The sequence below is a fragment of the Triticum aestivum genome, chromosome 7B (assembly GCF_018294505.1).
Source record: "Triticum aestivum cultivar Chinese Spring chromosome 7B, IWGSC CS RefSeq v2.1, whole genome shotgun sequence".
Taxonomy (NCBI): Eukaryota; Viridiplantae; Streptophyta; class Magnoliopsida; order Poales; family Poaceae; genus Triticum; species Triticum aestivum.
The window spans coordinates 255,523,773-255,551,300 of record NC_057813.1 but is presented as its reverse complement, the minus strand read 5'-3'; the positions used below and the strand labels follow the sequence as shown (position 1 = coordinate 255,551,300).

General features: G+C 43.1%; 1 protein-coding gene across 1 annotated transcript; it reads left to right on the top strand.

The window, feature by feature from the left end:
* Positions 1 to 13,682: 13,682 nt before the first annotated feature.
* Positions 13,683 to 15,428, top strand: LOC123161060 (putative F-box/kelch-repeat protein At1g12870). Its single transcript, XM_044578920.1, has 2 exons — positions 13,683 to 14,902; positions 14,998 to 15,428. Exons 1-2 carry the CDS (start codon positions 13,836 to 13,838, stop codon positions 15,113 to 15,115), a joined length of 1,185 nt encoding a protein of 394 aa, XP_044434855.1. The 5' UTR covers positions 13,683 to 13,835; the 3' UTR covers positions 15,116 to 15,428.
* The last annotated feature ends 12,100 nt before the right edge of the window (positions 15,429 to 27,528 follow it).

The following is a 27,528-nucleotide window of genomic DNA, read 5'->3' as shown; positions in this document are numbered from 1 at the left end:
TGCAAGTTATTTCCATAAGCACGTATGACTATTTACGAAATACATGCCTACATTACATTGATGAACTGGAGCTAGTTCTGTGTCACCCTATGTTATAGCTATTACATGAGGAATTGCATCCGGCATAATTATCCATCACTGATCCATTGCCTACGAGCTTTTCACATATTGTTCTTCGCCTATTTACTTTTCCGTTGCTACTGTTACAACTACTACAAAAACCCAAAAACATTTATCTTTACCTTTGCTACCGTTACCTTTATTATCGTACCACTTTTGCTACTAAATACCTTGCTGCAGATACTAAGTTATCCAGGTGTGGTTGAATTGACAACTCAACTGCTAATACTCAAGAATATTCTTTGGCTCCCCTTGTGTCGAATCAATAAATTTGGGTTGAATACTTTACCCTCGAAAGTTGTTGCGATCCCCTACACGTGTGGGTTATCATTCACCACCCACATTTGGAGGGGTGGCAAAGAGTTCATCATTCTACGAGCTCCATAAGAGAATGGTGGCATTGAAGTAGTGCACTTCGTTTCACCGAAGAGGGGTTAGAGTATGCATATGAATAAGCAGAGAAATTCTTCAAGGACTTATTAACATAATGATTTGGAAAATAATGCACATATTCATGGCTCTTAGATTTTCCCTGTGAAACAGAAGCGTTAGCACGATGATGTTCATATGAGAATTTGGATCCACGTGAAGAATTTGATCCATATGAGGAATTTTGTCTGTATGAGGACTTGTATCCATTTGAAGACTTTGGTCCATATGAAGAATTTTATCTGGGGTTCCTAATCTTCACAGGTGGTGTCATGAGGACATTCACCTGAAGACTTTCAAGGCACCTTTTGGGAACCCAAATTTTCTTCATAGGGGGACCATTCCTGAAGTTAGTTTCAACATATCTAGCAAATACTTCACCATTCTGATTTTTGAACAGTTTATAGTTGGAGTCAGATGACTCATCAGATGAATATGAAGATTCACATGTAAAGCCAGATAAAGTGGATGGATCTACGGGAGGTCCTTTTGCAGCAACCCATGAGGTTTAGGGATACTGCTCAGGTTTCTAGTAGGTCCCATCAGCATTGAGTTTCCTCTGAAAGACAATACCCTCTTTCCTAGGGTTTCTGTTGGGGATCTGCTTTTTAAGCACATCACAAAGAGTCTGATGCCCTTTGAGGCTTTTGTACATGCCTGACACATACAATTACTTCAACCTTGCATTGCCAATGATACTTGTGGTATCCTCAGATGAGGAATTTGTGGCCACAGAAATAGTTGAAGAATTTGCAGCAATAGAAGCATTTGAACTTTCAGGTGAAGAATTAGCATATTCGCATTCAATGCATTTCAAACATGGTGGAATGAATTCTTCCTGAGCGGAACTGATCTATTGAGCAAGCAATGAATCATTTTCCTTCTGAAGTTCTTCATAACTCACCCTTTGCTTCTCAAGATCTTGCTTTCTTTGAAGAAATTCATAAGAAAGCTTCTCATGATCGGCTAAGAGAGTGTTATGATGACTTTGAAGGTTATCAAACTTAGACTGTAGTTGCTGAAGACTATCAGTCAGAGTTTGAGTTCGGTCCATTTCCTCACCCAACAGGTCATCGCTTTTGTCTAGCAGATTTTGAACCCTTTCCAAAGCTTTTTGTTGTTTAGTGGCAATAGTACCAAGCTTGGAATAACTAGGTCCGAAATCATCATCACTAGATTCAGATGAGGAATATTCAGGTACCTTTGCACCTTTTGCCATGAGGCATGGTGCTGAAGATCATGGTCCAGGTTTGAAAGTCATTGTTTTGAGTGATCCCTTGAACTCATCAAACCAGGGATCCTGACGAGTTAGATGACCTTCATAGATGTCAGAGATTCGGTCCCAGATAAGCTTTGCATTACACAGATGCATAATGAGCCTGAACTGATTTCTGGATAGGCAGGAGCAGGTGATATGTTTCGCCATGGTGTCTAGCCGAGTGTACTTGCGAATATCATCAGCGTGCGCCATCTTGCATAGATCAGTAAGGCCAATCTCAGTGACGGTCCACAGCTCGCTGTTCATCGCCATGAGACGCTTCCTCATCATGGCCTTCCACTTGGGATAATTGATACGTCTCCAACGTATCTATAAATTTTGATGTTTCCATGCTATTATATTACCCCTTTTGGATGTTTATGGGTTTTATTTTACACATTTATATCATTTTTGGGACTAACCTACTAAACGGAGGCCAGCCCGTATTGCTGTTGTTTTGCCTATTTCAGTATTTTGAAGAAAAGGAATATCAAACGGAGTCCAAACGGAATGAAACCTTCGGGAGGGTGATTTTTTGAACGAACGTGATCTGGAGAACTTGTAGTGCAAGTCAAGAAGCAAACGAGGTGGACAGGAGATAGGAGGGCGCGCCCCGTGTCTCCTGGGCCCCTCGAGCGGCCACCGACGTACTTCTTTCTCCTATATATACCTACGTACCCCGAAAACATCCAGGGAGCCAACGAAAAACAAATTCCACCGCCGTAACCTTCTGTATCCGCGAGATCCCATCTTGGGGCCTTCGTCGGCGCTCCGCCGGAGGGGGAATCGACCATGGAGGGCTTCTACATCAACACCATAGCCCTTCCGATGAGTTGTGAGTAGTTTACCACAGACCTTCGGGTCCATAGTTATTAGCTAGATGGTTTCTTCTCTCTTTTTGGATCTCAATACAATGTTCTCCCCCTCTCTTGTGGAGATCTATTTGATGTAAACTCTTTTTGCAGTGTGTTTGTCGAGATCCGATGAATTGTGGATTTATGATCAAGTTTATCCATGAGAAATATTTGAATCTCCTCTGAATTCTTTTATGTATGATTGAGTTATCTTTGCAAGTCTCTTCAAATTATCAGTTGGTTTGGCCTACTAGATTGATCTTTCTTGCCATGGGAGAAGTGCTTAGCTTTGGGTTCAATCTTGCGGCGTCCTTACCCAGTGACAGAAAGGGTTGCAAGGCACATATTGTATTGTTGCCATCGAGGATAAATAGATGGGGTTTATATCATATTGCTTGAGTTTGTCCCTCTACATCATGTCATCTTTCTTAATGCGTTACTCTGTTCTTATGAACTTAATACTCTAGATGCATGCTGGATAGCGGTCGACGTGTGGAGTAATAGTAGTAGATGCAGGCAGGAGTCGGTCTACTTGTCACGGACGTGATGCCTATATACATGATCATGCCTAGATAATCTCATAATTATTCGCTTTTCTATCAATTGCTTGACAGTAATTTGTTCACCCACCGTAATACTTATGCTATCTTGAGAGAAGCCACTAGTGAAACCTATGGCCCCTGGGTCTATATTTTATCATATAAGCTTTCAATCTACTTTTATTTGCATCTTTACTTTTCCAATCTATATTATAAAATACCAAAAATATATTTATCTTATCATACTATCTCTATCATATCTCACTTTTGCAAGTGGCTGTGAAGGGATTGACAACCCCTTTATTGCGTTGGTTGCGAGTTCTTTGTTTGTTTGTGTAGGTGTGTGGGACTTTTGAGGAGCCTCCTACTGGATTGATACCTTGGTTCTCAAAAACTGAGGGAAATACTTACGCTACTAGTGCTGCATCACCCTTTCCTCTTCAAGGAAAACCAACGCAAGCTCAAGACGTAGCAAGAAGGATTTCTGGCGCCGTTGCCGGGGAGGTCTTCGCTCAAGTCAAGACATACCAAGTACCCATCACAAACTCATCTCCCTCGCATTTACATTATTTGCCATTTGCCTCTCGTTTTCCTCTCCCCCACTTCACCCTTGTTGTTTTATTCGCCCTCTCTTTCCCAATCTTCTCCTCTCTTTCGCTTGCTTTCTTCCTCCTTGCTTTTGTTTGCTGTTATGTCTGAAATTGGGGAGATTATCGTCGATATGGACAACAATAATAACATGGGAAATTCTGAGGCTCCGGCTGAAGAACCCCCTATCTTGCATACTAAAAAGTTTCGAATCGGTAGTGGTAACATTATTGGAAAAGGTGTTATTCAAGATTTCTTTACTTGTGCTGGTGCTTTACCTTCCATGGGTGGTTCTATTCTTCATAGAACTAGTAGTCTTGCGGATGCTATCGCTATGCTTGTAGTTGAACTTGAAAGACAATTTATGCATATGCATCCTTGCATACAAAGAATTTTTCTAGAATTTTCCAATATTGAGCATTCTTCTGTTAAACGCGCTGTTACTATCTTTTTGGCTCATGAGTTTTGATTTATAATAAGAGAGGCCAAAGAAATCTTTGCGCACTATAGGGTGGACGCCAGTCGTCCTCCCATAGAAGCGGTCCTCTTTGATCAAGAGGAAATTAGGCGTTTTCAATCTTCGGACTATGTCCCTTTCGATGAAAACCTTAGAAAAAAGGTTCCTACCAATGTTTTGGTTGATAGAATTTCCGAACTTAATAATGATTTTGCTCTTCAAAATAATGAGCTAGGATACTCTCTTGAGTATAGACTCACGAGATTTTGCCAAAAGAATGCTTTTAGTTGTGCATTATGAAGGGCCAAAGGAGGAACCCGTTCCTCCTGAGATTGATCTTGGGGACTTTTGTCCTGCTAAATTTAGCCCTTTTGATTACTTTTGCTTGCCTCAAAGAAAACTTGCTACCGAACATAGAGAATATGAGATGAGTTTTCAAGATCTATCTTATTATTATGGCACTACTTAGATCTATCTTGGCTTTTATGCCTACCTAGGGGCGTTAAACGATAGCGCTAGTTGGGAGGCAACCCAATTTTATTTGTGTTTTTTTTCCTGTTTAGAAATAAATTTTGCATCTACCTTCTGTTTAGATGTGTTTTTATCTTTTAATTAGTGTTTGTGCCAAGTAGAACCTATAGGATAACCTATGATGATAGTTGATTTGATTCTGCTGAAAAACAGAAACTTTGCACGCACAAAATTAGTTTCTTTAAATCACAGAAACGTGATTTTGCCTTGATTATTTTTGCTGCTGATCAATAGACGAATTGTCCAGGACTTCCTATTTTGGTAGGATTTTTAGAGTTCCAAAAGTTTGCGTTAGTTACAGATTGCTACAGACTGTTCTGTTTTTGACAGATTCTGTTTTTTGTGTGTTGTTTGCTTATTTTGATGCATCTATGGCTAGTAAAATAGTTTATAAACCATAGAGAAGTTGGAATACAGTAGGTTTAACACCAAAATAAATAAAGAATAAGTTCATTACAGTGCCTTATGTGGTGGTTTTGTTTTCTTTCACTAACGGAGCTTATGAGATTTCCTGTTGAGTTTTGTGTTATGAAGTTTTCAAGTTTTGGGTAAAGCTTTGATGGACTATGGAATAAGGAGTGGCAAGAGCCTAGACTTGGGGATGCCCAAGGCACCCCAAGATATTCAAGAATAGCCAAAAGCCTAAGCTTGGGGATACCCCGGGAAGGCATCCCCTCTTTCGTCTTAGTTCATTGGTAACTTTACTTGGAGCTATATTTTTATTCGCCACATGATATGTGTTTTGCTTGGAGCGTCGTGTATTATATTAGTCTTTGCTTTTTAGTTTACCACAATCATCATTGCTGTACACACCTTTTGGGAGAAGCCCACTTGATTAGAATTTGCTAGAATACTCTATGTGCTTCACTTATATCTTTTGAGCTTGATAGTTTTTGCACTAGTGCTTCACTTATATCTTTTAGAGCACGGCGGTGGCTTAATTTTGAAGAAATTGCTAGTCTCTCATGCTTCACTTATATTATTTTGAGAGTCTTTTAGAACAGCATGGTATTTGCTATGGTTATAAAATTGGTCCTAGAATGATGAGCATCCTATCCAGCATGGTATTTGCATAAATCGGTAAGGCCAATCTCAGTGATGGTCCACAGCTCGCTGTTCATCGCCATGAGGCGATTCCTCATCACGGCCTTCCACTTGGGATAATTGATACGTCTCCAACGTATCTATAATTTTTTATTGTTCCATGCTATTATATTACCCCTTTTGGATGTTTATGGGCTTTATTTTACACATTTATATCATTTTTGGGACTAACCTACTAACCGGAGGCCCAGCCCGTATTGCTGTTTTTTTGCCTATTTCAGTATTTCGAAGAAAAGGAATATCAAATGGAGTACAAACGGAATGAAACCTTCGGGAGGGTGATTTTTCGAACGAACGTGATCCAGAGAACTTGGAGTGCAAGTCAAGAAGCAAACCAGGCGGCCAGGAGATAGGAGGGCGCGCCCACCCCTCCTGGGCATGCCCCCTGTCTCCTGGGCCCCTCGAGCGGCCACCGACGTACTTCTTCCTCCTATATATACCTATGTACCCCGAAAACATCCAGGGAGCCAACGAAAAACAATTTCCACCGCCGTAACCTTCTGTATCCGCGAGATCCCATCTTGGAGCCTTTGCCGGTGTTCCGACGGAGGGGGAATCGACCACAGAGGGCTTCTACATCAACACCATAGCCCTTCCGATGAGTTGTGAATAGTTTACCACAGACCTTCGGGCCCATAGTTATTAGCTAGATGGCTTCTTCTCTCTTTTTGGATCTCAATACAATGTTCTCCCCCTCTCTTGTGGAGATCTATTCGATGTAAACTCTTTTTGCGGTGTGTTTGTCGAGATCCGATGAATTGTGGGTTTATGATAAAGTTTATCTATGAGAAATATTTGAATCTCCTCTGAATTCTTTTATGTATGATTGAGTTATCTTTGCAAGTCTCTTTAAATTATCAGTTCGTTTGGCCTACTAGATTGATCTTTCTTGCCATGGGAGAAGTGCTTAGCTTTGGGTTCAATCTTACGGTGTCCTTACCCAGTGACAGAAAGGGTTGCAAGGCGCGTATTTTATTGTTGCCATCGAGGATAAAAAGATGGGGTTTATATCATATTGCTTGAGTTTATCCCTCTACATCATGTCATCTTTCTTAATGCATTACTCTGTTCTTATGAACTTAATACTCTAGATGCATGCTGGATAGCGGTCGATGTGTGGAGTAATAGTAGTAGATGCAGGCAGGAGTCGGTCTACTTGTCACGGACGTGATGCCTATATACATGATCATGCCTAGATAATCTCATAATTATTCGCTTTTCTATCAATTGCTCGACAGTAATTTGTTCACCCACCGTAATACTTATGCTATCTTGAGAGAAGCCACTAGTGAAACCTATGGCCCCCGGGTCTATCTTTTATCATATAAACTTTTAATCTACTTTTATTTGCATCTTTACTTTTCCAATCTATATTATAAAATACCAAAAATATATTTATCTTATCATACTATCTCTATCATATCTCACTTTCGCAAGTGGCCATGAAGGGATTGACAACCACTTTATTGCGTTGGTTGCGAGTTCTTTGTTTGTTTGTGTAGATCCGTGGGACTTTTGAGGAGCCTCCTACTGGATTGATACCTTGGTTCTCAAAAACTGAGGGAAATACTTACGCTACTATTGCTGCATCACCCTTTCCTCTTCAAGGAAAACCAACACAAGCTCAAGACGTAGCAATAATCATGACAGTCAAAGATGGGGCATGACACTTTCTTCATACTTGCGGTCGACATAACCAAAAGTTCAGGTGGTTAAACCAAAATCACACAGAACAAGGGAGAACCTGGCTCTAATACCAATTGGAAGTGCGTTATATCGACTAGAGGGGGGTGAATAGGCGATTTTTATGAATTCGTCACTGAGGAAATACTACTTTAGGAATTTTGTAAGCAATGAACTACAAGCAGCAAAATAAGTACTCAAGTGCTAGCATAACATGGCACTAACACAATCATTATGATGATATGAAACAAGCACAGAGCACAGGTGGCGTGTAAACAGGATAAGCAGGCTGAATATAAGATGACTGAAGAATTAGGATTGAGGAAATTGATAAAGTCTTCAGTTAAAGTCTTCAAACAGTAACGATCAAGGTCGTCAACACATGAATGAGGAAATGAAAGGGTTGAGGAAATTGAACCAGTAGCTTGGTGAAGACAATGATTTGGTAGACCAGTTCCAACTGTTGTGACAGTTGTACGTCTGGTTGGAGTGGCTAGGTATTTAAACCTGAGGACACACAGTCCTCACTGTATTCTCCTTGAGCTAAGGTCACACGGACCTCGCCCAATCACTCATGGTAAGTCTTTAGGTGACTTCCAAACCTTCACAGACTCGGTCACTCGGCGATCCACAATTCCTCTTGGATGCTCTAGACCATGACGCCTAACCGTCTGGAGGATGCACAGTCCTCAAAATAACAAGCATCGGTTCCACACAGGAACGATCTCTTCAGTGATGCTCAATCACTTTGGGTTGTAGGTGTTTGGGTTTTGGTTTTTCCTCACTGATGATTTTCGCTCAAAGTCCTCAGAGGATGGGATGCTCTCAATGACAAGTGTCAGTTTCTCTCGGAGCAGCCAACCAGCTAGTGGTTGTAGGGGGCGGCTATTTATAGCCAGGGAGCAGCCCGACATGATAAGACATAAATGCACTTCAATGATATGACCGTTAGGTGGGTAGGATATTTGGGCACAGCTGGCGCGTGGCACAACAACGGTCGGAAATTTGAGCTCTCAAATTCCTCAGGGCTATCATGTTCCTCACTTGTAGGCAATCTGCACTGGCGAATTCCTAACTCCTCAGTCAGAACAAATTCCTCAGAGAACAGAAGATCTTCGTCTCTATCACTGAAGAAATTGACCTGACTGTATGAGATTTCCAATGGCTTCACTCGAAAGGATTGGGTATGTGTAGGCTTTGAGATGAGCATCACTTGGGAAGTGTTTCCTTAGTTTTACCTCGACCCCATTTAACAGTATGGTGTTTCCTATGACTCAAAAAAGAGAAAATGAGACTACAAAAACAAAGTCTTCACGCTTCATAATCCTCGCATCAATATCAAAGTCTTCAAGGTCACACCAATTTCCTAATTTTCAAAGTCTTCAAGAAAATCAAAGTCTTCAGCTGAAGACATTCATTTTTAGGGGTCGTCTTTCATCGTAAATATCAAACTCCTGTACACTCACAAACACATTAGTCCCTTAACCTATAAGTCTTCAATACACCAAAATCACTAAGGGGCACTAGATGCACTTACAACATGTTCAACTTGTACACGGTTCATCGGTTCAACCGAAACAGACTAACTCGGTCTCTCTGATATGCTCTGTCTGTGACTGCCTCATCTCGGAGTCACCGACCGATATGAATCGGTGCCACCAATTTCAATGCTGAGCAAACATTTCTGTCATCTTAAAGTGTTTATTCTTATCAGCTCCACTCAGTTATTCTTTCCCTCTACCTGCATCTTAAGCTTCATTATGCTTATTTGTGTCTCTCCAGGACCACACTCACTTGACTCATATCCATGAAAATTGCCCTTCTTGTAAATTGATGCCAAAAGGGGAGAGAGATCACATCAAAGCTTATCCTTACATAACTCTTCAAAGAAAGGAAGAGAGACGCACTTTCATAAGAGGAGAGAATTTGCATGTATTTAAGAGGTGGGAGACATGCCAGTTAGTATTTAGTTGTTGTTTTGCTCTGAGCCTACATTGCTATAATCTCATTTTTCTCTAGCTTAACTACAACTTGCTTTGATTGTTTCTCACCCTACCTTATCCCATTATCTAGTACTAGATTCAGGGGGAGAGGGATTTCATGCTTAGGGGAGAACAATCCTTGGAATTTATTGCAAATCCTTAATTCTTTGGGGACATGTTTATATTCAAATGAAGTACTCACTTTGTGGTACTCACCTATTACATGTCATCCCAGTCTTGGTATTCTTGTAGGTCTTGAAATCTCTTTCTGGTCTGAAGTTCTCTTGTATTATTTAACCTTGTTTTCTCAAGTTTGCTTCCTCAAGAGTCACTTCAAGAACCACAAGGTAAGTATATGCATCTCACTCATGTGCATGATGATCTCTTGCTTTTGCACATATTGTTTGCCAGAGGGAATCATAAACATGAAGGTACATCTCACATCACTTGTTTTTTCTCTGATGCATATGGCCAAGATACATGTAACTCATTACTTACTCTGTCATGTTGTGCATTCACATGTCTTTCAATTCTATCATTACTTGATTGCATACATGTAGGGGGAGCTCATGCAAGTTACATGTTCCTCCAAAGCTTTAGTTACAAATCTTCACATTACTTACTTGAAGCTTTGATGCATGTTGTTATCAATTACCAAAAAGGGGGAGATTGAAAGCACAAGTGCTCCCTGGGTGATTTTGGTAATTAATGTCAACATATCCCTTGTTGGACTAATAGTTTTATCTAGTATATTTCAGATAAGTTCAACAGTGGAGTGGCAAGGACAAGAGGATGTGAAACCCCCTCAAAATGCTAAGGACAAGGATTGGCAAAAGCTCAAGACTCTACATTTTTGTTTAAGTGATCCAAGATCACATTGAATTCATAGGAAAGCCAATACTATTAAAAGGCGATGAGGTGTTGCTTAATGATCTATTTGCTCAAGTGCTTAGTGATATTGCTCCAAAACCCTCAACCAATTTCTCTACCCAAATATGTCCAAACCCTAAATTCCCAACTCGGCCACACCGATATTTCCTACCCGGAGTCCTTCGTGGGTTGAAGTCTCCATCAACGTGGACGTACAATAGCACCACATATCGGAACCACGCAAAATATTATCCGCGTCTCCATTGCGTATGCACACTCCAATCACATCCCTTTACATTCTTGCACTTGCATGCTTTACTCTTTCCGTTGCTCATACTCTTGCTATGCTTGTGTAAAATGTATTGTGTGCACTTTGAGATGTGCTAAACTCAACCTTAACTTGAAGAAACTAAAAACTGCCACTTTACTTGTTAAGGGTCTAATTACCCCCCCCCCCCACTCTAGACCCCTCTTCTCGATTGTCGGTGTCAAAACCGGCGGATCTCCGGTAGGGGGTCCAGAACTGTGCGTCTAAGGCTAATGGTAACAGGAGGCGGGGGACACAATGTTTACCTAGGTTCGGGCCCTCTCGATGGAGGTAATACCCTACTTCATGCTTGATTGATCTTGATGATATGAGTATTACAAGAGTTGATCTACCACGAGATCGTAGAGGCTAAACCCTAGAAGCTAGCCTATGGTTATGATTGTTGCCGTCCTACGGACTAAACCCTCTGGTTTATATAGACACCGGAGGGGGCTAGGGTTACACAGAGTCGGTTACAGAGAAAGGAATCTTCATATCTTAACCACCAAGCTTGCCTTCCACGCAAAGAAGAGTCTCATCCGGACACGAGATGAAGTCTTCTATCTTGTATCTTCATAGTCCAACAGTCTGGCATATGCATATAGTCTGGCTGTCCGAGGACCCCTTAATTCAGGACTCCCTCATCGATCCTTTCACAACTGCAGCCATGAAGTAAAGCAACAGTGGGGCCAAATCTGCCCAAACTACAACTTCAGTCTATGGGGTGATATACCAAACAAATATTAGGCCATGGCGTACCATCAGAGGGTGTCTGGTTCCCTACATGACTATGAATAATCAACAAAGAAGGAAAGTAAACTTTATAAAATAAATTCTAACAAAAGCAACTTAAAAATTAGGCAAACCATTAGAAAGAAGATCTCAGTGAACCATGGAGCAGATTCATTTGAAAGCATGACGTTAACTTATGCGATTGTAGGCTGTTTTTTGTGTCGGGTAGAAAAGGACCGCCTGACCACAAACCCCACCTAAGAACGAGCAGGGTAGCTAACAAGGAATCAAGCCAATTTCAGGGAAACATACGGTGAACCAGGTAGATCACTATTTGATCCATGGGTGGGATAGCCGGTCACGGTCCCAGCAGGACGGTTGCGGAAGTGACATGTGGAGTAGCTAGTTGCGATAGGTAAAGCAAATAGATTTGTTTTTTTTTTTTGCGGGAAAAAGCAAATAGATTTGTACATACAAATATCCTCAAGGGCAAGGTGAGCCAGTGTAAACTCTAATTTTACATCATCTTACAACAAAAGTATAGCACTAAAAACAACTTAACAAACAGAAATACAACATCACTTATGACATATTATGTTACACTAAAAGTAAAGAGTGCATGATATGCGCGGATGAAATTCTCTTCCGATCAACCATATCATAAGATTTCCTCTAAATAAATTTCTCTTTGGATAGAAGGCTTCGGGAGATTTCTTGCATTATTGACATTTGGTACACCTTGCCTACGTCTAATGGTTATCCTTAAAAGTATCGTCATCATTATTTGGACCCGGCGATCAATTTCTCTTTGAGAAATATGGTCCCATATCTTAGATCAATCAAAGTAAGAGGATAACTAGTTAGAAAGTTAGGACTAAAAAGAACATGCACATGAGAGAGGGGACGTGAAGATGTGATTCAAACCACAAATTCAAATTGCGATTGTCTTTCAACAGTGAGTGCCTAACGACGCATCCTGGTTTCACGGCGGACAGGGGAGAGATTGCGAGTTTTCTAAAACCGAACAAGAACGAAGAGAGGTTTGCCGCTGCCGTGTATATCATAGCGATCATATGAAATAACTGATGTCGAAGAGGCAATGTACGGGGGCGATTTACTGCTTGTGGACTTTTTATTGCCTCCTCACTTTGGTGTACTACAACCGAGTTTGCAGAAAATATATGACAAAACATGATCAAACAAATTCCAAAAAATCTAAAAATTTGAAACATCAAACTTTATCAAATGTTCGAGCATCTTGGAAAATTTTAGCCCAAAAATAACATTCGAGCATCTCTCACTAAAAAACAAAATCAATGTTCAAAGTTTGTGCAGTGATTTCGTTCTTTAGTGAGAGCTTGTCCAATGTTATTTTTGGCTGAAATTTTGTCAGAAGCTCGACCATTTGATAAGTTGATAAGGTTTGATGTCTCAAAATTTCAGGTTTTTTATTTTGTTTGATCATGTTTAATCTTTTTTTTGGCAAACTCGGATGTAGTACACTCGAAATAGCCACCACATTCCGTTTTTTTTTCATTGGTACATTACCAAAGAAAAGTAGTACACAAGTATGTGACATCAAATTATCATGGGTTCAATTGAAGCCAAAGACTCTACGCTGGTTTCGCCCCCTATGAGGCGGACATTGGAGCTCCAAGGTCTTCGTAGATAGGAGGACGACGAGAAGGCGCCGCACTTGGCCCGGCCGCCAATGACCACTTTTGCTAGTCCGGTTATAGATGCTCTAATCAGCTAGCTTGGCGCATGAGTAGCCAGTGTACAAATTTTGCCATGGTACGATCATTCAACGCAAAACAGCTGCCATGGCAGTGTACAAAGTTCTGCCAGGGCCCCTGAAGTCCTAAACTAGACAGCGCAAGTTTTATTCAACAGTTCCATTGGTCACGTTGCCTTGAATTCGATGGGCAGCCAGGCTCTCCATCTTTTCTTAGGCCTGCGTTAAGGCGGCTCTGCGCCAAGGTCTACCGCAGTAGCTCTGTGGCTGGCTGCTCCTTTCATACTTGCACAGCTAACTCGTTCTTTTGTTTTGGGGGATAGATAGACTGGGCCCGATTGACTGGGCAGCAGCCTCTGATCTTCATCCAACGGCCCAACAGTCTTGCCCTTGGTCGCAGCCTTCTGATCGTAGGGTTTCTTGTATTTTCGAGGGAGATCGTTGGGAGGGTTTCTTGGTTCTCAAGTGGTCTTGTACACAAATTTCTTGGTTCTCAAGCTTACCTCCTCCTCCCGCCCTAACCCTCGCAGTTATTTCGCCGTTGTTTAATTGACGCAGCCAACGTAGCCGGTCTCTTCTGGCCCGAACTCAGATTCGTATTACCCAGCGAGCTCCCGGGTCACGGGGACGAGCCGATCGGACGACCATGTCAAGCGAACCGGAGCAAGGCAATGGTGCTGGCGATGACGAAGATAGCGGCGGCCTGCCTGAGGACCAGATGTTCGAGATGCTCACACGCGTCTCCCTCGACGACCTCTCCGCGTGCCGCCAGGTGTCTGCCCAGTGGCGCCGGCTCACGTACGAGCCGGCGTTCTCGCCGCTGCACTGCCGTCGCCGCGCCGAAGCCGTCGTCTCGGGATACTTCGTCCAGGGCATGGCGCGCAACCGCTACTCCGCCACCTTCGTATCCATGCACCCCTCCCAGGCCGACGCTGATCCGTCCGTCTCCCTCGACTTCCTGCCGTCAGCCCACGTCCGCGTCGAGGCTGTCTCCGCGCACCGCGGCCTCGCGTGCTGCGTCGACGCAGACGCCGACGCCGCCGCACGCATGGGCGGCAAGGCGTCGTCGGCGCGATGCTACTACGCGTACAAGCCCGCCACGAGGCAGTGGCGGGCGCTGCCCAACCCAAGGCTGCGCTTCCCCACGGCGGTCACCGCGATGGTGGCGCGCCCCGCCGGCGCCGGCGCCGCGGCGGTCTTCAAGATCCTCCGGCTCTCGGTCCCGACGCTGCGTGACCACCTGCGCTGCGAGATCTTCGACTCGCGGAGGCGCGCGTGGCGGCGCTCGGCAGACGTGATGGTGTGGCCGGAGTCGCTCGTGGCCGCCGGCCCGGCGGTGAGGGCCCACGGCGCCATGCATTGGCTCCGGTGGCCGGACAGGGTCAGCGCCGCCGAGGACATCTTCGCGTTCGACATGAAGAGCGAGGCGTGGAGGCTCATTGTTCTCCCGCCGGAGCTGGAGGACAGAACAGACAGGTGGGCGGGCAAGAAGAAGCTGGTGACGGTGGATGGCAAGTTGTGCCTGGTAGTGATCGTGGGTGAGGAGGCGGAGGTGTGGGTGATCACTGACTACGGCAGGCAGCAGGAGAGATGGGAGAAGAAGATGGCGGTGAACTTGAAGAATCTCGGGATGCAGGAAGGGAGAGCCCTTATACTCAGGGATCTCTGCTCCTCCGAGGTCGCATTCTTCAACAGTGTATACAGAGTGATCTGGTGATGAAATCGCTCGCTTAATTCTCTTTCACATCTTCGTTACAATCTCCATTATTCGCGAGCAAAGTGGTACTAATTTTGCACTTGTTTTACAGGTACGATTTTTGGAGGGGCAAGATAGCAGAAGTCCCCGTGCATCACAAATGCATACAAGAAGTTTTCAAGTATGAGTCGGATTTGGTCCCTTGGGACATCGATGAAAACAAAATCTAGACTGATGACACTGCAAAGTTTGCGTTTCGGAAGACGCGATCTCTAGAATTGCCAATCTTGCAGTGGCATCTACTCTCCGTATCCTGGTTGAGCCTCTCTCTTTTTCGTGAGAGAAGGAATCAACAAATCTTGATGATGTCGACAAATTCAATTACCTCCGTCTTTGATTATCACCAATTAGCTCCGTCATTTATTAACACCACTTCAGGTCAATAAATTGTGTTAAATTTTGTTGGAATTCAGATGTAATCTAAGCTTAGAAATATGTACAATGCTTGAAGGGTATTAGTTTTTAAGAGAAATGGTCTGTTTCGATGGACAGGTATGAGATAAACGAGTTGCTCGGTTCGTTAAACTCATGATCATTAAAGCTTGGTTCGATAAGCTTGTTAAAGCTAACACTCATTAAGTTGAGTGCTCACGTCTACTGGTAAAGTTGGAAACAACACAAAAGCATTGCATCACATATTCAAAATTTTAACATTTAGAGAATAGTTAAACATGTAGCTGAGTAGAACTGCAACGACCTTTCCCAAAATTGAAACTTTCAAACTAGTAGCATAATAAAAAAATGTTTGAACATGGATGACTTCATGGTTTGAACATCAATGATTAGTCAACCATGTACTCCCTCCGGTCCTTTTAGTTCGCATATAAGATTTGTCTGAAGTCAAGCCACATAAAGTTCGACAAACGTAATAAAAAAATACCAACATTCATAATGTGAAATCAATATCAGTAGATGCGTCATGACTTAAGTTTTCATATTGTACCGAAAAAGGTTTTCGCCCCACTTTATAAATAAAGCAACCACCGAGCACAACGTTCACAAGGTATCATACAAAACCCACAAACACACACAACGCTACCGCAGGCACCGGTCCAACACACCCTCACAAACATAAGGTTCAGCTGTGGGCACAACATAACAAGCTGAACACATGCGCACAAGACAACACATAAACGGCGATGGCGGCGGGGAAGGGAAGATCTAATCCAGCTCCGGAGGTGGTAGGGGAAGCGGAGGAGTCAACCGGAGAGCCATCACGCGAAGCTGGGTGATGATGGCGTCTCTCTCCCTAAGACGGCTAAGCGGCCGCCAAAACTGCAAGAAACCAGACCATTTGAACAAAGCGTCAGTAGCACGACGAAGAGGGATACGCTGAATCACAAGCTTATTCCTAACAGTCCACAGCGTCCAGGCAAGCACCCCAATGATCAGCCACTTAATGTGGCGCACAGAGGGTTCAGGCGACTGGAGTTCGGCGAAGAGAGCGGGGAAGTTGTTGTGATCCCAGCTTCCACCCACTACTTCGCGGAAACAGCTCCAGAGGAACTGCGCGAACACACAGGTGAAGAAGATATGGTTCGAATCCTCTTCAGGCCCGCAAAGCAGGCACCGCCCATCACCGGGTCCGTTGCGCTTCAGGACCTCCACGCCGGACGGAAGGCGGTCGCGAAACCATTACCACAAGAAGATCCTAATCTTCAGGGGGAGTCAGATCTCCCAAATGGCGGTGAGTGCCTCATGGCCCATCGAGGGGGCGATGGCCTGGTAGAGAGATTTAGTGGAGAATTTCCCTGAGGGCTCAAGACACCATCTGGTGCGGTCATCTCCTATCTCAAGATCTGGCTCGTGGAGAGCAATGCAGTCGAGCAACTCATGCCAGTCAGCGACCTCAGCCAGACCAAAAGGACGATGAAACGCGAGTTGCCCTAACAGTCCACAACGTCCAGGCAAGCGACTGGAGTTCGGCGAAGAGAGCGGGGAAGTCAAACTTCATATTGTATAACTCTAGCATGGTAGATGTTGATATTTTTTCATATAAATATGGTCAAACTTTATGAAGTTTGACTTCAGACAATTCTTATGTGCAGAGTAAAAAAGACCAAAGGGAGTATTTGAACATGGATAACCTCAAGTTAAGTGTATAGAAAGCATTCTTTTTTGCTTTCAGAAAGGCCTAAAGTCATACTTCATCCATTCCAAAATACTTCCTCCATATAGGTTCTACCAAAAGTCACACTATGCAAACTTTGATCATATTATATAAAGAAAAATAGGTCATCTAGAATACCAAATACATATCGTTGGATACATTATGAGTTATATTTTGGTAATGTACATGTGTGTATTATAGATATAGATAGTTTTCTCTATAAACATGGTCAAAGTTTGATAAGCTTGAATTTTGGGAAAAAAAAATCTATATGCACTACATTGTGGAACGAAAGGAGTACATTAACTATATCACAGTCTTTGCGAACACACCCATACACAAAAATACATCAAATTCCTTGTGTGCCAAAATCTTACTCCTCCTACAGCAATTGGTTACGCACCGTGAGCAAAGTTCGATGTTGCCTCTTGGCCTCCGCCTCAGTGGAGCAAACATATTTAAACTCAAAAGCTTGTAGAAACAACATCCGAGAAGTCGTTGATGTAAACCAGAAGACGTCAAATGCTGCAATCTTCATAGCAAAAGGTCGCCCCGGAGAAGAAGACATCGTAAAGATCATGTAGATACTCCACACACCATGAACGCTGACCGAATCCAGACGGATCCACAGGAGACCAAAACCGATCGGATCCAGGAAGTTTTGTTGGAGACACACGTCTGCATGCCATCCACTGACGCTAACCGCTAGAAAGAACGAGGATAGGACGAGGAGGGCATTATTCCTAAACCAGGGCAACACCACCTTCTTGTAGCCCCGACCAAGAAACAAAGTCCCCTTGCCAAATCGATGCATCAGGACACCATCCACAAGTAGGACCTCTCTGCCAAAGCGGCATGGGATTTGCCCAATAACACACTCTGGCGACGGTGAGAGGGGAAGGAAGTGGTTGTAGATGATCTAGGTTTTCTTGGCGGCAGTTCCTGTCCCACACTTAATGATGGTTTTGATTTAACTATCAATAATTATATTGGGTTTAGCATTCGAGCCTTGATAATTAGTAATGAGCTAGATGGCAGGACCCTTGGGATTAATAACGAGCCAAATGAGTTGTTCGTGAAACACGTGAGCTCGCTCATTAAGCTCGTCCAGAAAATTGATTGTCGACTTGGTTCATGAACTAGTGAGCATGGTCCTTAACGAGTTGAACTTTTGAGTGCTTGTTAAGCTCGCGAGCAACAACCTTTTCGTCCTGCTCCATTGCATGTGAAAGGGCATTTATTCCCTTGTTCTTTTTGGTATTTATGAAAATATAATTGATATTTCAACCACATGCTTGAGTTTTATAAACATTGTCGTCACATGGTGGAATGATGCATGCATGGTTAGACGCCCCTCAGTTTGAAAAGGGAAAAAGAAGTGTTTGCCGATAATTTTACTTTTATATTGAAGTCTGTCATTGATGTCTCGAAGATGGAGGCTACTGCCCGAAGGTGAGGAAGAAGAATAGGAAGTGGGCGGCAGATTCAGCCATGGTGTCGCTGCCGTCTCTCCTCCCAAAGGGGAGTGAGCTGAGGGCGGATGTGCCAGAAGAGACCATACCCGCCATGGACGGGCTGGCGATGAGATGAAGCTCTTCTACCCCTCCATCCAGAGGCATGGCCTATCGGCGGAGCCCGATATTTACGATAAGTCCTTCATGTATTTGTCATTTGCTTTGTGGTTATGGTAGTTGTAGCCCCTAGGACTAAGTGTGGCATCAACTTGGAATTGGGCTTAGTTCTTCTTTAATGGTGCCCTTCGCCAATTTAGCCACTGATGTTATTAAAGTAGATGATATTGATACCCCCGCGCATTGCTGCGGGAACTCTTAGTCCTATTAACATGTTGGTAGTTAAAGTTTTGCATAGTGTATGAAGAACTTAAAATAAGAAAATTGCAATGGACACAATACTTGGTATAATTATAAAATTTGCGAAATGTGAGTTTTTCGATCGTGTCTACATGAATATTAATGTGTATAAGTACACAAACAGGGTTCCCAAAAGAGACACAATATGAAATATTATGTCAAAATGTTGTAAATCAATCTTCATATGTGCATCATTGGGCACTGCAGTTTCTTGCTTGCAATACTTGAGAGTGAGTGTTAGAGCTCCAATATTGACAAAGAAATAGATTCCTTACTATCTATTTTTGCCAAAGTGAGCTCCATTTCCTTTGTCTCAAAGCATTGGGCTGAAAAGAGCATGAGTAATTATACACATAAGCACTGAGATGCAAATTACCGCATTGAAGCCAGAATTTTTAGCAACAAAAAAAACTCTGTATTAAAACTTATAAGCTATATTAAACCAATAAAAATAGAGAATGGCAACTTTTGTGGTTTAAAATGCCAAACATTATAAATTGTTTTGTTCAGACCTTGGGAAAATTGGCATATTTGAAAGAAAAAAACATTTCAACAATTGAAAACTAAACACAAATAGCACGGAGTCAGGCAAATAGATACTGCACTAAACTTACTTGACATGTGGTGTTCTACTTCCCATCTATACTAAATTACTGATCACTATCCGTGTGATACTCTATTTGTATACCAGATAAAGTTGATCCCTCCAATATAGTAGGGTAACATAATAGTAAATGATTAGAAAATGAGCCATATCTATTTGTGTGATAGAAAAAATATTTACCTAAAATAATCATGTCATTGTGCAGCTCACTAAGTGCAATAGGAGAAAGTATCGGCACTGAAGCAACGTCCCAGTAGTGAGCCTCTCAATATTTAATCGACGAGGCAATTATTATGCCTCCGTTTCGAAAAAAATCCTCCCAATATCTTTTTCTGGTGTCACTTGTTCTTCATATAAATAGTAAAAATAGACTGTCTCCAGAAGACATGTCGGATGAGATGGAGGTTATGATGGAAGCCTTTCAATCCAGTATCAAGGATGAGATTAATATATTCCCTGATCTCTTGGGATCAACTTCATGGATACAATAGAGAAGTCATAGAAGCATTTACTTACGACCCACAATCAAGGTGGAGAAGATCATACTAACTATTTCAGAAGCATGAGATAATAAAATTCGTGCTCTCTTAGAATCAAGAAATGCAAATAGCTTGTCACTTAGTCAGTTCAGTATATGGAAATTGCAGAATACTTGGGAAGACAACACAGTTATCATGAATTAATTTATTTTACTTATAAGAAAGACACTTGAACAGAGGAAGACATGTGGATGTAGGATCCATCAAGGGTTAGTGCACGGAGAAGAGTAGCAAACTGGCAACTACAAAAAAATATAAACGAAAAAGGTTGAAACCGAGAAAATCTGGAGAAAAGTTATGACTGCCATTATCCTTTTTCTGAATACACTGCAGTATACGCCCTTCCCTTGTTTTGAATACACTGTAGTAAGATTAGAAAATGAATACATTGATGTGAATTATTAAAAGATTGGGAAAACCAAGATTATGAAGTAAATGGTACAAAATGCATCTATGTATTCTGTTCTAAATTGGTGTATTTGAGTCTTAGTTGTTGTTCACAGATTCGATTTAGCTTTCTGCGTGTTGTGACTCTACAAATCCCATAAAATCTATTGTTTTTACATGTCCTGCTTCTACTGTTGCTAGGAGCTAGAATGATGAAACATACCAAGTCTTGAAGAGTTTCTCCCTTTGTTTCATCTATGCTGTCGGACTGGATTGGAGGGAAGATGATGTAGGCTAACTTATGTGAAGACTTGGCTTTGTGAAGTCACTCAATCTGCATCAATATGATGTGTTGCTGATGATATGTTCAAATATATCTACCATCCTTGAGAAAGCATCAAAAGGATTTATGTCATCATCATACATTTTCTTGCCCTTTGTTTAAACATCTGAGGAACCACTTTCAGTATCTTGTGCATTCCAACTTCACATGCTTACAGAGCGCATATGTAGGCATGTGATACGGAAGTCCAGGAAAGTGTTGGCATGTGAAGTTGGCATGCGTGTGTAATTCAGGTGCCTTTGTCTCTCTGCTGCCGCCCCGGTAGTTGTACCAAAAATGTACTGATACTGGGCTCGGGAAATATATATTCAGGTGGGGGAGTTCTCTCCCCCCCCCCCTTGAAAATTCAAAAAAAGAGATAATTACGCCTTGGAGCCAGGCAGGTGGCCTCACATGCCCTCATCGTCAGTTACAGAAGCGGTGTTTTTTTTCTGGTAGACTGTTCGGTTGTTTACGTGGAACTGAGAAAAATGATTGGACGGTAACTGCTGATATGGCATGTAGGCTGATGTGGATAGGTTGCATGTCAAGAGAAATCATATAGTGGGGATGAACTATTTAGGTATTATAGATATGTCTTCATCTTCGTTGCAGGGGCTGGCATACCAGAACAACAAGCTGGCCCTGAGAACTCAAAGTTGCATGAACAACTTGAGGCCCCACGGCGGGCCAATGGGAATTTGGAGCGTGCGTGTGTTGAAGATATGTCTTAGTGACAATCATGTATGATGATATTTTCTAAATGTGCTTATGAATAATTATAGTCCTTGGACATTATTCATGATGTGTATCTACAAGTATGTGACTTGTTTGTGAGACTATGCATTGTATGATCACTGTCATAAATGGTCCCTAGTCTCTTCGGTAATGAGGACGAGACCCTTGAGATGGAGCTCCGAAATCGCAATGAGTTTTGCAAGAAGTCTGATGAGGACGTTGTGTAGCATCAAAACTCGTTGTTCGACACATCTGCCCAACTCAGGCAGGCGCAAGAGCACCACGCGCATATGGAGGTTGTCGCAAGACGTATGCATATGCGGCTTCATTCTTGTATAGTTTGCGGAGCTTGTGTGTCCCTATTTTTTTCATTTTTGTCGCAATGCCTCTCTCGGAGATTGCCGTGGAGGACGCTAAGGAGCTGCTTCTGGAGTTGGCGATGCTGGCATAGAAGATGCGGGTTTCCGTTGCACTGCGGATGGGAATCTTTGGTACGAGGAACCAACGCTTCTTCGGGACCTGGACGGAGTTCTCGCGCAGCTCCAGGTTGATTTCAATTTGGGCCGGACTAGTAGTTTCAGGTGAGAAGTGCAGTCTTCGTCCTCGGGGACTTGAAACTGAATTAGAGTCTAGACCGGATCAAACGAGTTCACGTGCTCGAAATCCATACTGTATTCTTTTAGAGCCTCTTTGATTCACATGATTCTAAAAATACAGCAAGAAAACACATATGATTGAAATGCCATTTTCATCTCAATCCTAGATAATTTGAATTGTTTGATTGCATCATATCATGGAAAAATAAAGGAGTTCTTTCAAAGAGTTTTGAGTGGATGCTAGAAACCCAATAGGAAGTGGTTAAGGAAATCTTAGAAAAATTTCCTATAAAATTTAATTCAATCATATGAAACAAACACAAACGTAGGATTTTTTTTAAAGGATTCTAATCCTCTAAATTTCTATGAAAATAATCAAAGGACCTTGGAGGAATAAGTCTTGCCTATGTAGTTTACCTTCTTCTCACTCAAGAAAGGACAGAACAGAACAGAGTCTCAGTGGCCGTGCCGGAGTGCGTAAGTAAACAACACTAGTAAAATGCCCATGCGTTGCTACGGGCTATACTGTATATAAATGAATCAGACAAATTATTGATATTGAAGCTTATTTCTCTCTCATACACCAACCTCAAGATCGACGGCAGGTTCCCGTGATCTAGTGTAGCATAAACATGGCCATATTGGAGGGCTATACTGTATATAATAAAGGATGTGTTTTCACTGTATGTATGATACACTTTATGATACACTGTATGAAAAATGTAACAATGCGACAGTCCAGGCTCCCACAAATACAGACCGTATTTGAGAGAAAAATGTCTAAACTATGAACCCTGTTATCTCCAATACGCATACCCAACATAAAAACTCCACCCCATGACACACCCTTATGTTTTCCTGTCGGACCCTCCCCTTCCGCTCGGTTTTCGCCGTAGTGAGACATTTCTCGCTGGAGCCTCTCCTTTCAAACGGGTTGACGCCCACCTCACCTTCACCATCACGGCCTTTCTCCTTCACACCATACTTCCCCACGAAGGGATAGCATTTAGACGTCGAAAAAAATCGATGGCGAGGGAGTCATGGAGGAGGGGTAGAGAACGAAGCGGTGAAAGCCAAAAAAACCTGCGTACAATGTTCGCTCCGCCTGGGTCATAGAGGAGTCCCCCTGGTAGAGGAGTTTGGGGAGAAGAGGACGGCGATGCGAGGACACGTCGGGAGGATCGCAAGGAAGGCACGCTTGTACAGGAGATCAGGGAGAAGAGGACGGCAGCGCGAGGGCGTCAGGATTATTGCGAGGAGGGCAGGCGATGGGAGGATTGCGTTCACATACACGTTAATGGGCCAGCCCAATGCTGTGATGTGATGATGTCACAGGTGGGCGAAAGATAGGAGTGGTGGGATGAGGTGGAGTGAGGCGAGACTACCAACTAAGACATTAGTAGTAGAGATTACTGAGAGTTGGTATAACATACATAATCCTTATGGAAAATGTTAGGTTGAATCTTTGAGTAAGTGAATCTATCTTGTAAACTCCATTGTAGACCATGCATACACATTATTCTCCAGAAGAACTGATGCAGATTATTTGAAGGAGCTTGATATCCCATAGACCATAGTCCTCGTGTAGTCTTGTATTGAAAGATACAGGTATGTAAGACAGTTAGCTTGGAATGAAATAGATAATTAAATGGAAAAGAGAAGAACTGAAATGAGGTGGAACTTCCAGTAGGGTCACATTTCATTACTCAGACTAACCAAGAGTTTCAGAACCGAGTTCTTGGAGCTCTTTGTCTTTGAGGTCATCATTCTTTATAATCTAAAACGTGAACATTTGGTTGGTAAAGAACATTACATGTTAAATATGACATGTTATAGCAAGCCTAATATCAGGACCACCTCTCATGGGCACAATCAACTCCCTAAATCCTCTTTTTTTATCAGATGCATAATGCACATCACTTATCGAGGAAGATTTTAGCCTCTTCAATATAACAATCGCCATCCCTTGTCAAAGCTCACACCAAAATAACTGCACGTGTAATCATTCTGCCCTTTGATTGATAGACTGACAATAAGTACACAAAAGATATGAGCTACTCACATTCAAACTTCTTCCTCAAGCTCGTTGATGGTCATGCCCCTTCAACATGTTCACACATAGTGCGTCAAAAAATAATATTCCTCCAACCAGCCCATACAGAATGCCTCAAATTGGCATGATAAAACAAATCCAGATTGCATTATTCATTAAAATGATAAAAAAATAAAAACATCTCAAACCAATATGTATGTAGAACCTGAAATTATATCTTATGTATCAAAACGACTATACAACCTTTCAAAAAGCGAAGGAGGACCATACATAATACAATACTCCTTTCCAGCGTTTTATGTCGCCCGCCTCCCAATGCATCCCTGGTCATCTCCATGGCCTACAGGAGGCGCTTCACCTACAATAGAATTTCGAGATAGGAATCCCTTCTTCACCTACAGCAAAATTTCGAGATCCCAACACTATTAGGCTAATACAAAGATCCATGAGAAGTGTGAACGCACCAACGTCTCCGGGTATGCATGGACCGTACGGGTAACTTATTTGGGAAATGTAGGCGGCGATGCTGGCATGGCCGATGGCACATGATGCATCTATAGTGAGACCGGCGGCGGCCAGCAGCACCGTGGTGGCCCAATTCGATAAGCCCGGCGGTCGAGTACCTGGAAGGCCAGTAGCCCACGCCCACTACGTTGGCAAAGTAGCTCGGGATGGCAGCAGGGAATCACTGGGTCACTCGTGTCAGTGACCTCGAGGCACCGTTGGCGAGAAGGGGAGCATGTTTCCACTATCGCAGATCTCCTATGCGACATCAATGGTTGACAGCATCGGTCTCTCTCGATGGACCGGATCTTCCCTGTCGCGGTATTCGGGGGAGAGGGGGTAGGCAGTGCCAAACAGCGGAGGGAGAGGCTTGACCTGGCAGGTTCTTGAGCGGTTTGACAGTTCTTTTTTTTCAAGGATAGATGAATGCCCTTGCGTTGCTATGGGACATCCAAGATACTAATAACAATTTTATCCCAGTTCTAGACTTCTAATGTCTATGAAAGAAGAAAATCTTGACTGGAACACAAAATGGCAACAATAAGAAAAAGTTATCACCGGAGCAATGCAGTTAAGAGTTCCGGATGCCTTTCAGAAAGAAGTGACATATATTAGCATATTTTATCAGAACAATTCAATCTGCAAATTAGCAAACATGGACATTCCAGTCCATAGTAGTACGAAAAAGGTGAAAAACAAGTGAACTGTGACACAATGTAATAGCTGAATCAACAAGGACATGTTAGAATGCGAACATATTGGAGATGAGAATTCCACTGACCTCTTGTTGGACTCTTCAAATCAGATCACTGATGGCGCTTCCAGCAGCGAGGCTTCCCCACGTCAAGGCATCTTTCTGGCTATTGTAGCTTTGGAGGATTATGCCATCAGTAGATAATCTACCAGGACCTAAGGCTTCTCCATCCGGCCACGGCTGCAGCCACGTCCACATCGCCGTGGATGCTCCACCATATCCGCCTGGACGAGCGCAGGCTCTTCATCACCAACCTCTTGTTTAGCCACGATGCCACGGTGGCCACCAGGCGGCTTGAAGGCACAAACGACATGCTTGAGCATACATAGCGATGTTGGGGGCCACACCCGACAATGACACCATGCAACGCGTCATGGCGGCGTTCATGGAGGCGTTGGCGCGATGCTAGCTCCTGGCATGGGCTGGCCTGTGCAGGGCACTGCTCCTACCCCGTGCGGTGCCCACGCCACCATCGCACCCTATACCATGCAATCAAATTGGCAGATAGAGTGCAAAATAATGGAACAAAATTGACAGAAAGATGAACAATGTGCAAGTAGCAACCTCAAAATACGAGGACTACTCATATTGAAGTTTCAGAAGAGTTGATCTCAGAAAACTTCAATTGAACGCAAGGCCGAGTAGCAATGTACCCGGATCAGCAGCCTGATTTTTAGATGGTGTAGCTGGCAAATCTTCAAATCTAGTCCCCAAGAAGGAAATCAAGAGCAGATCATGAAGTTAATATACAGAGCTTCCAGAAATCACACATTCACCTACATCCAAAATGAAGCCTCCACCTGCCAAAATCACATGCCTAGTTCTTATAGTGTCCCAAAGGCAGTATGTAAGGCAGCGGAATGGATGATCAAATCATAAAACACAATCTAGTATTTACCAGCGATTCAGTATCCTGCACGTCGGACTGGATCTCAGAGAGCCTCTGCTCCATCTTGTCTGCTTAGATCTCACCATGTAAGACAAAACCAACAACAGCGAATAGAAATAGGCACGAGAAGAGAGGGTGGCGATCTTGGCGAAGACCTCGCAGACGCAGAGTCGTAGTACTGGCACTCGTAGCCCTGGAACACCTCGCTGCTTATGATTGCTCCTCTTGATCGCCTTTCATGGCATGTATTAAAGATAAATGGTAGCTAACCAGACCTGGCCGCTGCCACCGCCGAGAGGAGGTTGAGTAGTCAGCCATTTTGCGTAGGTGAAAGTTGCTATGTACGTTCTTGATCCATCGCCCGCCGTCCAGGATCGACCCATGCACTTGAGACAATACTGGGCATGCATCGAAGCAGACTTCATGGCTATGTCCCGGATCCACCGCCCCCTGTCCTGCTTGACCCATCCACAGGAATCAACACCGGACACACTGGCTCATCGTCGATGCCGACGTGCTGTTTCATTGCAAGGTCAAGGGGGCCACGGAAGGGCCGCACTAGTGCATGTGCTATGCGCTACTCGCTAGCGGCGTCAACTGGGAAGGGGCGGCTAGGGTTTGAACAGGGAGGAGGAGAGACGACTTGCGTGGATTTTTCGTTGCTTGCGTGCGTGGGTATATGCCGGTTTTGCTGGTTCTTTCGCCGGATCGCATGGGGGTGGGACCACGTAATTAAGAAGAACGAATCACGTTTGGGGTGGAACGTACGCAGGAAAAACCAACAGCGCACGGGAGGAAGGCTCGACGAAGTAAGATGGGAAACGGAACACTGCGTTTTTTAGGTATTATTATTATTATTATTATTATTATTATTATTATTATTATTATTATTAGAGAATTAGAGATTAGAGATAGAGATTAGAGATTATTTGTTTCCTAAAAATCTATTATTTGTTTCCTAAAGCAAATTGCATTAATGAGAGAGATCCATTGATTTGGCTATGGTAGGAAAGAATCTATTATTTATTTGCTAAAACAAATTGCATTAATGGGAGAGATCCGTTGATTTGGCTAAGGTAGGAAAGAATCTATTATTTGTTTCCTAAAGCAAATTGCATTAATGAGAGAGATCCGTTGATTTGGCTAAGGTAGGAAAGAATCTATTATTTGTTTGCTAAAGCAAATTGCATTAATGGGAGAGATCCGTTGATTTGGC

What these genes read in the sequence shown, in the direction of transcription:
- LOC123161060 (XM_044578920.1), top strand. Translation starts at nt 13,836, where the DNA reads ATGTCAAGCGAACCGGAGCAAGGCAATGGTGCTGGCGATGACGAAGAT. An exon ending in AGTGTATACAGAGTGATCTG is followed by an intron (nt 14,903 to 14,997) that starts GTGATGAAATCG and finishes CTTGTTTTACAG; the next exon opens with GTACGATTTTTGGAGGGGCA.